The sequence below is a fragment of the Nuphar pumila genome, chromosome 6 (genome assembly GCF_984573655.1).
Source record: "Nuphar pumila chromosome 6, dmNupPumi1.hap1.1, whole genome shotgun sequence".
Lineage (NCBI taxonomy): Eukaryota > Viridiplantae > Streptophyta > Magnoliopsida > Nymphaeales > Nymphaeaceae > Nuphar > Nuphar pumila.
The window spans coordinates 39,302,533-39,315,771 of NC_143254.1; the positions used below are offsets into that span (position 1 = coordinate 39,302,533).

At 39.6% G+C, this 13,239-nt stretch overlaps 2 protein-coding genes across 2 annotated transcripts in view; one reads left to right on the forward strand and one right to left on the reverse strand.

Moving 5' to 3' along the window:
• LOC149834689 (lysine-specific demethylase JMJ26-like) overlaps nucleotides 1–686 on the forward strand; it is a 78,056-nt gene extending 77,370 nt beyond the window's left edge. The window contains exon 13 of the mRNA XM_090011523.1: nucleotides 423–686. Coding sequence (XP_089867649.1) covers nucleotides 423–468 — 46 coding nt within the window. The 3' untranslated portion in view covers nucleotides 469–686. The remainder of the gene's footprint in view (nucleotides 1–422) is intronic.
• A 5,107-nt stretch (nucleotides 687–5,793) lies between these two features.
• The window catches only part of LOC149834690 (equilibrative nucleotide transporter 3-like), a 29,328-nt gene continuing 21,882 nt past the window's right edge, over nucleotides 5,794–13,239 (reverse strand). The window contains exons 2-11 of the mRNA XM_090009430.1: nucleotides 13,032–13,077; nucleotides 9,264–9,330; nucleotides 9,061–9,165; nucleotides 8,780–8,935; nucleotides 8,483–8,626; nucleotides 8,296–8,401; nucleotides 7,782–7,957; nucleotides 7,532–7,692; nucleotides 6,123–6,381; nucleotides 5,794–5,901 (exon numbers count right to left, since the gene is read on the reverse strand). Coding sequence (XP_089865556.1) covers nucleotides 5,794–5,901; nucleotides 6,123–6,381; nucleotides 7,532–7,692; nucleotides 7,782–7,957; nucleotides 8,296–8,401; nucleotides 8,483–8,626; nucleotides 8,780–8,935; nucleotides 9,061–9,165; nucleotides 9,264–9,330; nucleotides 13,032–13,077 — 1,328 coding nt within the window. The remainder of the gene's footprint in view (nucleotides 5,902–6,122; nucleotides 6,382–7,531; nucleotides 7,693–7,781; nucleotides 7,958–8,295; nucleotides 8,402–8,482; nucleotides 8,627–8,779; nucleotides 8,936–9,060; nucleotides 9,166–9,263; nucleotides 9,331–13,031; nucleotides 13,078–13,239) is intronic.

Here is a 13,239-nt window from a genome sequence, read left to right on the forward strand (position 1 = left end):
CGCCCCTATATATACAAAAAAGTGAAAGAGAGAGGAGAGCTCATTTTGAGCTCTCCAAAAGAGTCGTTGGACTCTAGTCCAACGGCTCTTATTATAGCTGTTGGACTACAGTCCAACAGCTATTTGCACAGTCAAGGTCGAAGAGGAACTTGACTGGATCAAATATCTAGTTTCTATTGAACTAGATGTTAAAAAAGAAAATAAAGGAAAATAGAAAAAGTAAATAATAAAAGTAAAAATATAATAATATTAAATAATATATATGTATTACAGTTTACATTTTAACATTGTTAACTCCCCATCTCCCCTCCAATCTCCAGTTCCGAAATAGAGCCTAATAGTTGTGATGTTCAAATAGTTTCAACCTTCTGTGTTCTGATGTAGTTGAAAATGGTAGTAACATTTTCCATCTTTATATACAGGGCTGGTATCAAGCACAACAGTGGAGTTGGTAGAACAAGAGGATGAATTACCTAACTCCTGCATCACTCCAATAAGTGGAGCGTGCTTCTTCAAGTAATCTTTTGAAGTACGTGCATTCAATGCAAAAGTTTTTCTCTTGTGCATTCTTTTTGTCTCTATATTGGAAGAGATGTTTTGCCTGATATAGATCCTGGAGCAGGAATGAGTTCCTTATCTTATTGTTCTGTACATAAACAAGCTGTATTATTTTTCAATGCCAAAAAGGTCTTTTTATGAAATGAACTTTCAGTAATAAACTAGTGAAAAGGAAACCCTACGCAAAAGGGACTGGCTAAAACCACCCGATTGCATAATCCTGGTTCAGAGATGGGAAGCTAAAATTGAGGGTACTTATCCTTGCCTTTTCTTTACATGGGAAGACAAAAAGTCTGGCTCTCGCGTGTGCAGTATTCAAGCTTTGACACCAAATCTTTTAACACTCAGGCACTGATATGTCATGCAAAGTAAGTGGAGCATCAGATTTTTGCTATGGTATTATCTTCAGAAATGTAGTTCTACAATGAACATGATTGTCATTAAAAAAACATGAATCTGAACCGCTTATGTCATCTTTCATGTATGCTTTTAGGCATACAAGAAAATGTTAAAGCTAAGCTGAATGGTGAAATCCCAGGATCACAAGTGGAAAAGTTTCATCAATTTCAATGATTTCCTTTCTTCAAACCCTGTTATGCTACCCTGGCTTCTTCATCTTCATACAGACACAGGTGCGTGTGCATGGATACACCTTTGTGCACGCACACACACACACACACACACACATCCGCAGCACCATAGCAAATCTGTACTTCCATGCTCAGTCAGGAGTTTGTGAAATCACTAAAACGATTAGATGATTTTAGGGCTTTTACAAAGCCACCAAGAGCGGTTGCTTTGTCAGGACACCAAGCTAGGTGAAATTTATGGCGCTGGAAACCAGAACTGTAATTTCACAACAGTTTAGCAGCTTCGTTCGAATACACTCAAGTCGCCTAAGTTGTTTGTCTTTGTCAAGTCGCTGAAAAACTAGACCACTTAGGGTGTGTTTGATATGCAGGATCATGCTCGGGTGGGGACATAGCACTGTCCTGCATTTGATATGGCAGGCTAGCTGTGTCGGGAACAGGACATAGTGCATCCTGTGCCGACACTTTTGCACCCGCAGGAGTGCCACCTGCCTGTCCAGAACAAACGCCAACATGTGGTATTTGTCCTGTGAGCCAAACACTCCCTTTAATGGCTTCTGCTTCAAGTTTTTAACCTCTCAAAAAACCTGCTATCAACGGTTTCCTAAGGCGGGCAATTGGGAGCACTGGGTCAATTGATTGTCTATATAGGTAGGAATTTATACGGTTTGCATTTGGATTGGGCGTAGCCAATGCCATATTCAACTAATCAGATGTTGGCTAAACGGATTCATATCTGGACAGTGAAAAGCGCATACCATATTGTGTTTTCTACATGTAAATGGATTCAGATATCCATCAATCCAGATATTTATCATGTTCTGCAGCACAAAATCCAAACCATATTCGCATCCAATTATAATTGGATATGGTTTTGGCTTACCAAATCCAACTAAATAGAGTTGTATTCAGCCAGATATCCGATGAAATTTGATCCATTGACATACCTACCTATAGGTCCAATGATTGCATATCTAAACGCTGCAGCAAGGGGTTGCAAAAATGTCGGCATGCACATACGTGTGGCAAGTTAACACACGAACAGATGGGACATGTATCCAACCTTAAGACAAGCACACAAGCGTACAAGCAAAAGCATGTCATAAGCACATGTAGGGACGAGAACCAGTGCCATGGGAGTAACTTCATTTCATTAAAAGCAAGGCCCAACGACCAGCCTACGTTGCAAGAGAGGTCATGCACATTGCATAGTGTATGGCTAAGCGGCTTGTGAAGTCCCCAGGCGAGTTGATGAAGATAACACCATCCATCAAGCGATGTGCGGCCTATGCTTGCTTTGTCAAGTTTCAAATTTTTTGGACGACCACCTTACTCATTGTCCTTGCACAGCAGGGAGTATGAGTCCGGATTGGGTGCAATATGATTGCACAAATATTTGTGCATTAAGCACCTGCTTGCCCTCCATCAGGCCTTGGGCCCCACAACAGACAGGCCCTGTCCCCAAGATGGAGGGTGATCAGGTGCTTAATGCACAAATATTTGTGCAATCATATTGCACCTGATCTTTTTCACCAGGGATTATACCCAGCTTCAGCCTGATGGTGAAGGACACACTTATGGGTTTTCGTAACGTCCGTTCACCTTACTCGTTCACATACTCATTGGCATAAAAAAAAACCCGTCCTTGCACAGCAGAGAGCATACCCAGCTTCAGCCTGATGGTGAAGGTGTCCACGCTTATGGGTTTGGAACTCGTACCGTCCCTTCAACTTCGCGACTTTCAATAGTTGCCCTGTCAGATGAGCAGAGCTCCTGTAGATCTTTGTTCAGTATCAATTGATAGTTTATGGTGAGCGTAAAGTCGCCACGTGACTTTGGTAAAATGCGACCCCTATCTCACAATGTCGCGAAACGTGCAGGAGACCTTGGTCAGTAATATTAGTTTGAAAAATCCACAAGCCATGAAATTGGCAAGCCGTGAAATGAGCAGAGCTCCTGAAGATTATTGTGTTTTCTTTTTCTCAAAATTTCATTTTTTTTTTTATTTATAACCCGAAGAAACCACACCCAGCACAAAGACCTGGCCGTGCTGGCCCAGCCTGCCACCATACCTACGGTCATCTTCCTCGCAGCGTAAAATTTTGAGGCTAGGACCCCTGCCCCCGGAGCTTATGCTATACCCATGAGAATCGAACCTTGACTGCCCGTCTAGCAGCGAAGCCCCCCACCCCCACTACGGCAACCCCCTTGGGGCCCTCAAAATCTCACTTGTTTTTCAATAAATCGGAACGTTATCAGAAGTTTATCATATTTTTTTATAGTTGTCACGATAATTTTATATATTTCTTTGCCTCAAGGTCAAAGCTGGGTATACTCTCAGGTGGGGACCTCAAGGGTTTTACCAACTGGAGGCCAGCCCATGTGCGGTCGGTAATTGGTGGGAGATGCAGGTTTTCCTTGGATTATTCAAAAAAATATTATATATATATATTTTTTCTTATTTATTTAAATATTATGCACCCTGAGGTTTTATTGCAACAAGAAAAGTTACAATTTATTGCTAGCTTTTCCATTGCCATTGCTGAGAGAATATTGAGGGGACCCCACTTTTTCTACAAAACAGCCTTTAAAGCCAACCCAGACAAGCCTGAGGCCTGTTCAAACTACCAGGCAGTTATTCAACCACCGGTACCCAGTGGGGTTCAAACTTGCAACGTTCCATCTCACAAACGGCTCCTACCGGATGGTTGGAGCCCAGTTGGTCAATTCTTGTGCAAACTTGATGCTATTATCTGACAGGGCAAGAAATCCAACAAATCACCAACCGGGGGGGCTTCGCTTGTTTGGTAGGGAGTTGTTAGTGCACATCACCATGTGTTGGTGGAACGTTGCAAGTTCAAACCCGATGGTATGTTGTGTAACTGGTATTGGGGGTCTGCCTAAACCCGGCTTGCCTATAAAAAAAAAAGAAATCCAACAAATCACCTAACAATTAGCTGTTACACTTGGCTTCTCAGGGACGCTGTTAAACGATTACCACGGATGAAATAGTAAATAGATTTGAGTTTGTGTGATTAGAACAACCTTAAAATATCAGGCTTTATCAGGCATAGGGGGTGTCAATGAGTCGGATCTGGTTCGGACTCAGGTATTTCTAAACCTGGATCTGACTTTTGAGGTGCCAATACCAGATTCAGACCTGGATCCAGTCGTGTCTACCATAAGAAAAACCATACCAAGGATCTATAAGGATTACCCGAACCCGACTCCAAGCCCGGTAAAATAAAAAAATGTAACATTTTTACATTGAAAAATCACGGATTTAATCAGAATTCATGTCGGAACTGGGCCTGATATGGAAATTCACAAATTATACCCGGATCCATATACTAATCGGACCCTTCAAGTCTGACCCTTGTTCTAATCGGGCCTCCTTTATTACCAAAGCCTGATCCTGTAAGGTTTGGTACGGGTCAAGTCTGGGTCAAACCCAACTCATTGGCACCCCTAGTGAGGCATATACTTGAGTCGGAAAGATGAGGAACTGTTTTATTTTGTCTAGGCCAAGAAAGAACCCTCCATCAAAAATTACACATTCGCAGATCTCTGGTTTGTAAAACCCTTGAAGTATTCCTATTTACTAGGGAGTATACCCAGCTTAGACCTTGCGCAAGAGACAACCCCGTGGGATTCAAACTTGTGACATCCAATCAACTTCAATTTGGTATTGTTCACGAGTCACCCCTACCGAGTAGATCCCTTATTATTAAAAACTCAGCCGTTCTACTTGAAATCTATTCTAGTTATGCAACTAGGATAATCACTACATACAGCTAACCACTTGTTGAGGACCACCCATCTTTTATATCGACTAAGGAATTCATGTATATGAGTAAATTTTCTGCCAGTTGGTGTAGAATGTTGCCAATAATTTTTCTGCCAATTAATGTATATGAGTAAACTTCACTGAAACTGTGAGTTTGGCTGGCAAAAGTCGAGTTTAGCTGAAATTGTGAGTTTAGTTGAGTTGGTGATAGCGAAAGTGGCTTTCACGTTTTAGGAGGCTAAAATCATCTCATCAGAAATGCTCTCAAATTCAGCAGAAATTAGTGGGTGAGAAGAAATTTTAACCGACTGTTGTATCCTGGTGAAAATCATAATGCAGAAAACTATCTGTTCAAAGTTTAGGATGGACCATTTACAGTACGACTTTGGCTTTAGTTGTGTTGTGACCACATAAAGCTCATATCACCCCCTCAGTCAGGAGCTCTTGACAGAGTTGAAAAACAGACATAAGAGAACTAGGAATTAATAACTTGATGAAGAACAACATTCGAATGGGTTACCTGATTTTTTTTTCTGACCAGGTTCCCTAGAATGATTCCGTGTCCTGTTCTTATATATGAGCTATTGTAAAATTTCTGTTTTTCTACAGGGAGGAGGAAAAAAGAACGCGAATATGGAACAATCATGCATTGGAATGCTGAATCAGAAAACAGGCCATCATGATAAATGTCCACAAGTTCTGGCAAGGAACTCCTAGCTTTTTTTCTTTTGCAGATAATTTAATGTTCTCAAGCAATGGAAAGCTTCTCTCGTACAGTCATAACTGGTATGAACTGTTTTTTTACAAAAATTTAAACAAGAGAAATTAAATAAGAATCAATATTGGCTTTTACCCCCTTCACCAACCCTTGCCTATGAGCCACAACCAATCAAGTGTAACTCCTGAAAAGATCCCGGCCAACAGGCAACAACATAACAAGTTCCCCAGTGCATTCTGCTCAGGTCCCTGAAGAACAAAAAACTTGCTTCTTAAGAACACGATATTCCAGTACAACCTGACATCAAACTTTTTCAAGAAACTAGTGACCTGACAGGTTTCAACTCTTTGTCATACTGATTGGGTAAGAACCAAAAGTAAGAAATGAGAAAGATGCAATCAGCAGTAAAAAACTAGCTTTGTTTGACTCTACAACTTGTCAATGAACCAGCAGTAGAAATGCAACTAACCTTGTAACCTTTAGGTGCTGCTGTTAGAACACAGACAGTGAGGTGACCATTGGTTAACCCCAAGATTGATGTTAGCATAATCATCCAACCCTGGTCTCCATATTTCGCTGTGAAGTAGAAAGCCGGGACCAATAGAAACCGTAAAAGGCATGCGATCATTAGGTAGCGTCTTGAGGTTATCTTCAGCATCTTGATCAAAGGAGTGTACCTCCCAATGAGATCAAACACATTGTATGATGCTACCAGAACAAGTCCATACCTGAAGGAGCAAATTGAATATCATCAGTTGCATTATCCATTTGGTCAATATTCACTTTGATCAGCATTTATCATTTCAAATGCTGCAGAGCCAATAGTCAAACAGACAATCTGAAGGGTTGCATTATCCAGTTGGTCACAAACTGTTAGTTTTTTTGGTCGGTTTTTGGCTTATATTCTGATAACCTATCACCGCCCACTGCACACTTGCAGTTGACAGATGATCATATCAGGTACATGCAACAACACCCACCCACATTGCCATTGCAACCACCCTACTGGTAGGGGTGGCAATCGGGTCGGGTTGGCAGGAAGGGTCGGCGGGTCAGCATACCTCAACACGAACCCGACCCGTTTATTAAACGGGTCAGCTGTGGCAAACACGAACCCGACCCATTTATTAAACGGGTAACCCGACGCGACACGGTTAACCCGTTTAATAAACGGGTCGGGTAAACGGCTTGGTGGGTTAGCGGGTCGGGTTCAGGGTTTTACATTGAAAAGTTTACGGGTTGGCGGGTTAGCGAGTTGGTTGGCGGGTCGGGTTTGGGTAAACGGGTTGACCCGACCTGCCTAACCCGTTTATTAAACGGGTTGGCGGGTTGGCATACCCCTAACATGAACCCGACCTATTTAATAAACGGGTTAGGCGGGTCGACCCGTTTACGACATGAACCCATTTAAGCCAAACCCGAACCTTCCTAAGAAGCGGGTTGGTGGGTCGTGTCAGAAATTGCCACCCTTACCTACTGGTAACACCACCTTAGCACTAAAAGCAACTAAATGCATCAAATACAAACAGAAGAAACTTTAACCATGTTACACACTTATCTGTTTGGAGCTGGAGTAAAGAGATGAGAGGGGTGATGAGAATAGAAAAGAGAATGGCTAATGAGGCTGGAGTTGTAAACTACATCCTTATTAGGATGTAGCTGAAATGGGTCATCTCCACTCTCATCACCACTCCCATCTCCCAAATCCAGACTTCCAAACAACAGATGTGGAAAGTGGGATCCACTAAATCCTCATCTCCCAAACAGAGCCTTTAGTTCACTAGGGATGACCCCTCAACCACTCTATCCCACATATGAGAATATTCACCATGGAAAAAGAGGAAGAAGGAATGAGAGTTTGCAGACAATTGCACGTACCAAGATCCAAGGCTGTGTGATCCTGTATCTTCGTATATAAATCCAGGGAATATGGTTAGTGTCAGCACATATATAAGATACAGATCAATAGCATAATCTTTGTTCTGCCAAAGCAGCTCCTTGTTACTTAAACGTTCAGAATCCTTTGGATCCTCTGCATCCTGCAAAAGTCATTGAAAATTCTCATTAGTGAACTGTGCTCACACAGGTATAAAGAATGTGTTGGAAGGAATAGAAGACTTGGCTTTACCTGTTGGTTGAGTTGCAGTTTGACGCCTCCCGCAACAAGGTCAGCTGACACAGTCTTTGATCCTTCTGAAGCTGCCTTTGAACGGTAATACTTCACAATTTCCAGCTTAGGGAAGGCGAATGCATAGAGAATGATGCATACCAGCTCAAACAGGGAACAAATTGAGAAAAAGAGAACTGCATACGCAGTTAGATGGAGTTGAATTAAGTGAAGAATCAGATGGGTTTCCCCAGTACAGAGTCTACGGACACAAAAAAATAATATAGGAAAATAAACATCTAGTAACTGAATAAGGTCATAATTTTGTGTCCATAATGAACTTGTTGCTCTTTCCTTTTATTTACCTAGCTTAGAATATAAATGGATATTATGAACTACTCTAGGAAATTCTTTCAACATGAACATTAATAATTTGAATTTGAATCCTACAGAGGAATACTAGTTACACATAGGGAAGTAAAGAAGAAAGCCAACAATGTTCCCACAGTAATTGGTTTGAAATAAGATCACCCACTTGCTCCTTTGCGAAGACCATTTTTAGAATTTTCAAAGGAAGCTTTTGTGATAAATCTCAAAGCAGATGCTATAGCGCCGGACGCAGCGAGACCAGCCATGAATGACTGCATTTATGCAAGGAAGCAAGGTTAGAAGTATACAATAAAATCAACAATGAAGAAAAACACCTCTATTATTTTCCGTACCTGTATAAATTCAGGACACATCAGAGACAAGTCACCTAGCATTCCTCCCTGAACATGACCATCTGCAATTCCAAATGCTCCACTGATGGCACAAATCCCAATAAAAGTGCCGAGTCCTCCCCTTCCAGATGTTGCCAAATCCAACTAACAGAACAAGGTAATGCTCAAAATTCTCAATGTTGTAATCTTGTATTGACTCGTGCAATCTTCTTAAATCAGTTTCTGGCTATAAAATATATTATTTTCACTATTTCAAATACAGTGCAACTGAAGGGACATCCTAAAGAGAAAACTTACAGCTATTACAAGCAGAGTGCTTATAAGGAAAAGCATGTAACCAGTTATGTTTCTAAGCCTGGTATTAAGATTTGCCTCATAATGTGTCAGTATAGCAATAGTTCCCAAGGCAAAGGGTTGATACATTAGAGTGAGAACTCTTGAAGGATGGTACTTCTGCAAAAAGCAGAAAACAATGGTCATCAAACAATCTACCATCCAGGCCACCATATGATCTTCCACGTATAAAATCCTTAAGGAAATTGTAAAACCTCCAACATGGTGATGGAAGGAAAGCTTACAGGAAACAAGTAACCATAATAATCTTCAATAGTCAGAATGCTATTCCATGAAATGAGAGACCCAATTCCAAGGATCCAGCACACCACAAGTGCTGAAAATTTTCCCTGTTAAGTAGCAAGAAAGAGTTTTCCTCAAACACCGTAACAAACCATCTACTTGAATATGCTAAAAGAACCTCATGAGAAAATCCAAAGTCACAGACCTTAGCACCAACAACAGCTCCATTCCCATCGTTGGTAGCCATGGAAACTCTGTTTTTGATTCTGCAACTGCATGACAATGAAAATGAGGCTAAAGAGTAATAAAAGGACGTGCCGGAATCTTGGTTAAGCAAATTAAGGCAAGATTCACAAAACGTGTCTTCTGACTCCATTAATAGTAATGATTCCTAGCAAATTTTGAAATATTTAAGTCAATACGCCTGCCTATTGCCACTTGCCCGTAATGGGTTTTATGTTTTTTTACATCTCACGTTTGTTAATTCTACAAATAAATGCTCTTAAATTTTGTCTGGTAGCATTTGGAAAATAGAGACGTGTCATTGTGACTTGAAGCACACAAAGACTCACACAACCATCTTTGGGATTCAGTATTTTACAGAATATGATACATCAAAATTCAGAGCTACGAAATAATCAGGTGAAATAAAATTGGTTTTTGGATGGATCCAGGCTGAAACTGTTCCAATTTCTTCGATCCATGCAGATCCAGATCAAGTGGGAGCTAAATTTGCCGATCTTGATCACCCTGTTTCATGAATAGTAGCGTAAGATACTAGCAGCTTTAACACAATTAAGGACTAAAATGGGTCCAGTTGGAACTTGGATCCTGATACAACTTTCACATACCCAACCTGGACGGGTTCTTGGAACATCTTTAATTGAGGTTCGATCCACAGCTGGATCAGTGGATTCCTCCATATTATCCAAGGGGCTCCAGATTCTGTAACAGGAATTCTACTACTAAGGAGACAACAAGGGAAAAGCGGTAGCTGCCTACCACTTTTTTGTCTTTCCTAGAGTTGCCAGTCGAGGAAGCGGGAGCAGGAAGCCGAAAGCGAGGCACTTCTAAAATTTTAGAAAGTAGGAATCGCGAGATGACTTATAAACAAAACGATCGTTTCATAAGAGAGAAAAGAAGCGAACCAAAAGTAACTCAGTAAGCTAACCGAAAACAAAAAGTAAACAAAGAGAAAAGTAACCTAGGATTCGTGTGAGAAATGAATAGGAATCGAGTTTTCTCAATATTGGGCAAAAAAAAATTGTTAAAGGTTCTAAGTCCCCAAAAAAATAAAATTCACTTCTTGATATTGGGAAGTGAGCAGGAAGCGAAATGGGAAGCGTGCTTTCCAATAATGGGAAGTGCTCTTTCCATTTAAAAGGGTCACTTCCCCACGTGCTTCAAAAGCAATGCATTTTGCGCATCCAAAACGTGTTTTTCCAAGTTCTACAATGTTTATGATAACCCTGGTTTTTTCATGTATTTTTTAAAGTGTTTTATATGCTTGATTTTTATAAAAATTGACTCTTGCATCATCCGATTTCGATACACATATACATTTTTATAAAGTTCAAAAATCGATGATCTAAGATTTTTATAAATATTCAAGGCTTAAAGATTATACATTTTATCGAAAAAACATGATTCAAGTTTCATTCCTTGGTAAATCGATCATGACAAACACATATGCATGGCCAGATTTACGAAAAATAACCTGAAAATGCTCATTTGCTCGCGCTAGACCATAAAAGTGGTATGACAGCTACCACCTAACTATGACTCTCATAAGGCAAGTACGTAGAGAAAGGTGTTTAGATGTTCAATATGAATGATTCCAAAACTCATAGTACACCTCTTGGTCAGCCGTTGAAGTCAAGTAATAACTAGTGTCTTAAGAATGATAATGAAAATAAAGACATGAGAAAGATACGTTATGCTATTGTAATTGGGTGCTTAATGATGTATGCTATGATATGCATCCTTCAGGTAAAACTTATTGGGATGCAGTTAAATGGATTACTCAATCGTTAAGTCCTTAACTATTTAATGTTACATACCATATTTAACAATTTCATTTCCATAAATCTTAGGTTGACGGTATGAATAGCTTGGATCAGTGTCAAAATCATAGTTGTTGCAATTTTTGTCGCCAAGAAAATCTTGAGATATTCTGAAAAAGATGCTTTCTAAGCAAAAAATTGGCAAAAAATATGTTCACTTTGAATAAAAATGAAAAATAGCAAAAAAAAGATTAAAAGCAATTAAACAAATTAAAAATAATATAAAAAACAAGTTTATCATGAAACTACCGTTTTGTGAATTTCTTGTGATAAAAGCAAGAAATAAAACACAACCAATACAGTGATATTTGAGATGCTGGATCATATTTAGGTATTAACAAATCACAAGTTTTTTTTTTGAGAGGAAAAAATCCCAAGATTCACAACTTGTATCTTGCACATCGGACTGAGATAGAGTCCAAAATATTGGACTATAGAAGCCGTCGTAGTATCATCGTTGCGAATCAGCCTGAATATATACTGTATAGGCCCAAAATCCATACCAAATGAGCTGAATCTGTTTATTTTTAAATATTTTTTAAAAAGACTTTAAAATATTTTATTAATTTACGGACACGAGTCATTTGTTGGTTAAAACTTGGCTAATTCAGCTCGATTCAGTTCAGAATCTAAGTCGGCCGATTCCTTGAATCGTTTTGAATATCGATTCAGGGTCCGATACATTTCTGAGAAAGTTGTCAAAACCTGTAGCCAAGATCCGAACCGGTTGGTTCCTGGTATTTTCCCAATATTTTTACCGATAAAATGGCGTATATAATAGTTTCATAAAATCACCATATATTTACTTAACGATATTATCGTCACTTTTTAAAGTTCTATAAAATATCGTCACCATAAGTTGGCAAAGAAAAGACGACACCTTACTCTGCGTGGTTGGTAGGAGCTGTCAGTGGCACGTTTCCATGTGACGTTGCAGGTTCAAAACCCAATGATAGACTGAATAATAACTGATGAGCTTGCCTTTAAAAAAAAACACTTTATTCGCAAATACGGACAAAAAGTTCGCTGATACGTAATTCCTTCTGAATCCTCGTACTAATTCGCAAAAAAAAAAAAAAGAAGAAGAAAAGAATCAGTTCACGAGTCTACCGAAAAGACGTATTAAAAGTGCGTCTTCGAGTTCCCTTTCAAAATCTCTCCGATATCGAAAATCTCGGTATCGGGATTTACTTGCCAACGAAAAATCTCGCGATAAATCCAAATTCTTTTTTCTTTTAAGAAAATACCGGCAAACATAAAAATCCAAAGTTTATGTCAAAAAATATTAAAAAATCTGATAAAAGGTTAAACAATAGCTTTTATGGGCCCGTTTTTTTTCCCCTTACGGAGCCTACTAGTTAAAGACACCTGCACACTCGGTGAGAGTCGAACCTGTGATGAAGGAGAGGGGTTAGCACCTTCTGCCCTTAATCCATATCGTGACATTTTCAGAGCTATATATTGGCATCCGAAAAATAACGTTATTTTCAAAATAACACGAGTATTTGTTATATATCACGAAAGATTCACGCAAGCGTGAGCATTCACGTGGTAGTTGACACAAAAAAACCCTCTTAACTGAAAAAAAAACGCTGAGAAAACTTCTGCAAAAGAATAAAGAAGCAAAAAAATATATATATATATATATAACATCTGAAAAATAAAAAAGTGGAGTTATCCAATACGAATTTCGTAAAAAGCATGGACAACCAAAAAGAAAAAGACGGGAAAAACATTTTAATCTCTCGTCTTCGTTGTTCACTTTCCTTCCAAACAAGAGAAAAGGAAGGAAGGAAAAAAAGGGAGAGATCAGGAAGGGCTGCAGAAGGCTGACTCACCTGGATCCCAAGGTGGGCGCTTTTCCTCGCCTTCTTTTTCCGGGGATTCTCAGTCTCAGATTTCGCTCTTACCCTTTGGAGCTCTCTCCCTTCTCCCTCCCTTTGCTAGTGAGAGAAACTGGAAAAAGTAAGGAAACCCATTCCATCCATATAAAGGATTGCCACCGAAAAGAAATCCGTAAACTTTGGTGCAATGAGATCCATCGTAGTGGAAAACTGAAAGCTTTGTGCTGTAGATGAAAGGACAAACATACTCTTACCCAGATAGTTAGAGATCCAC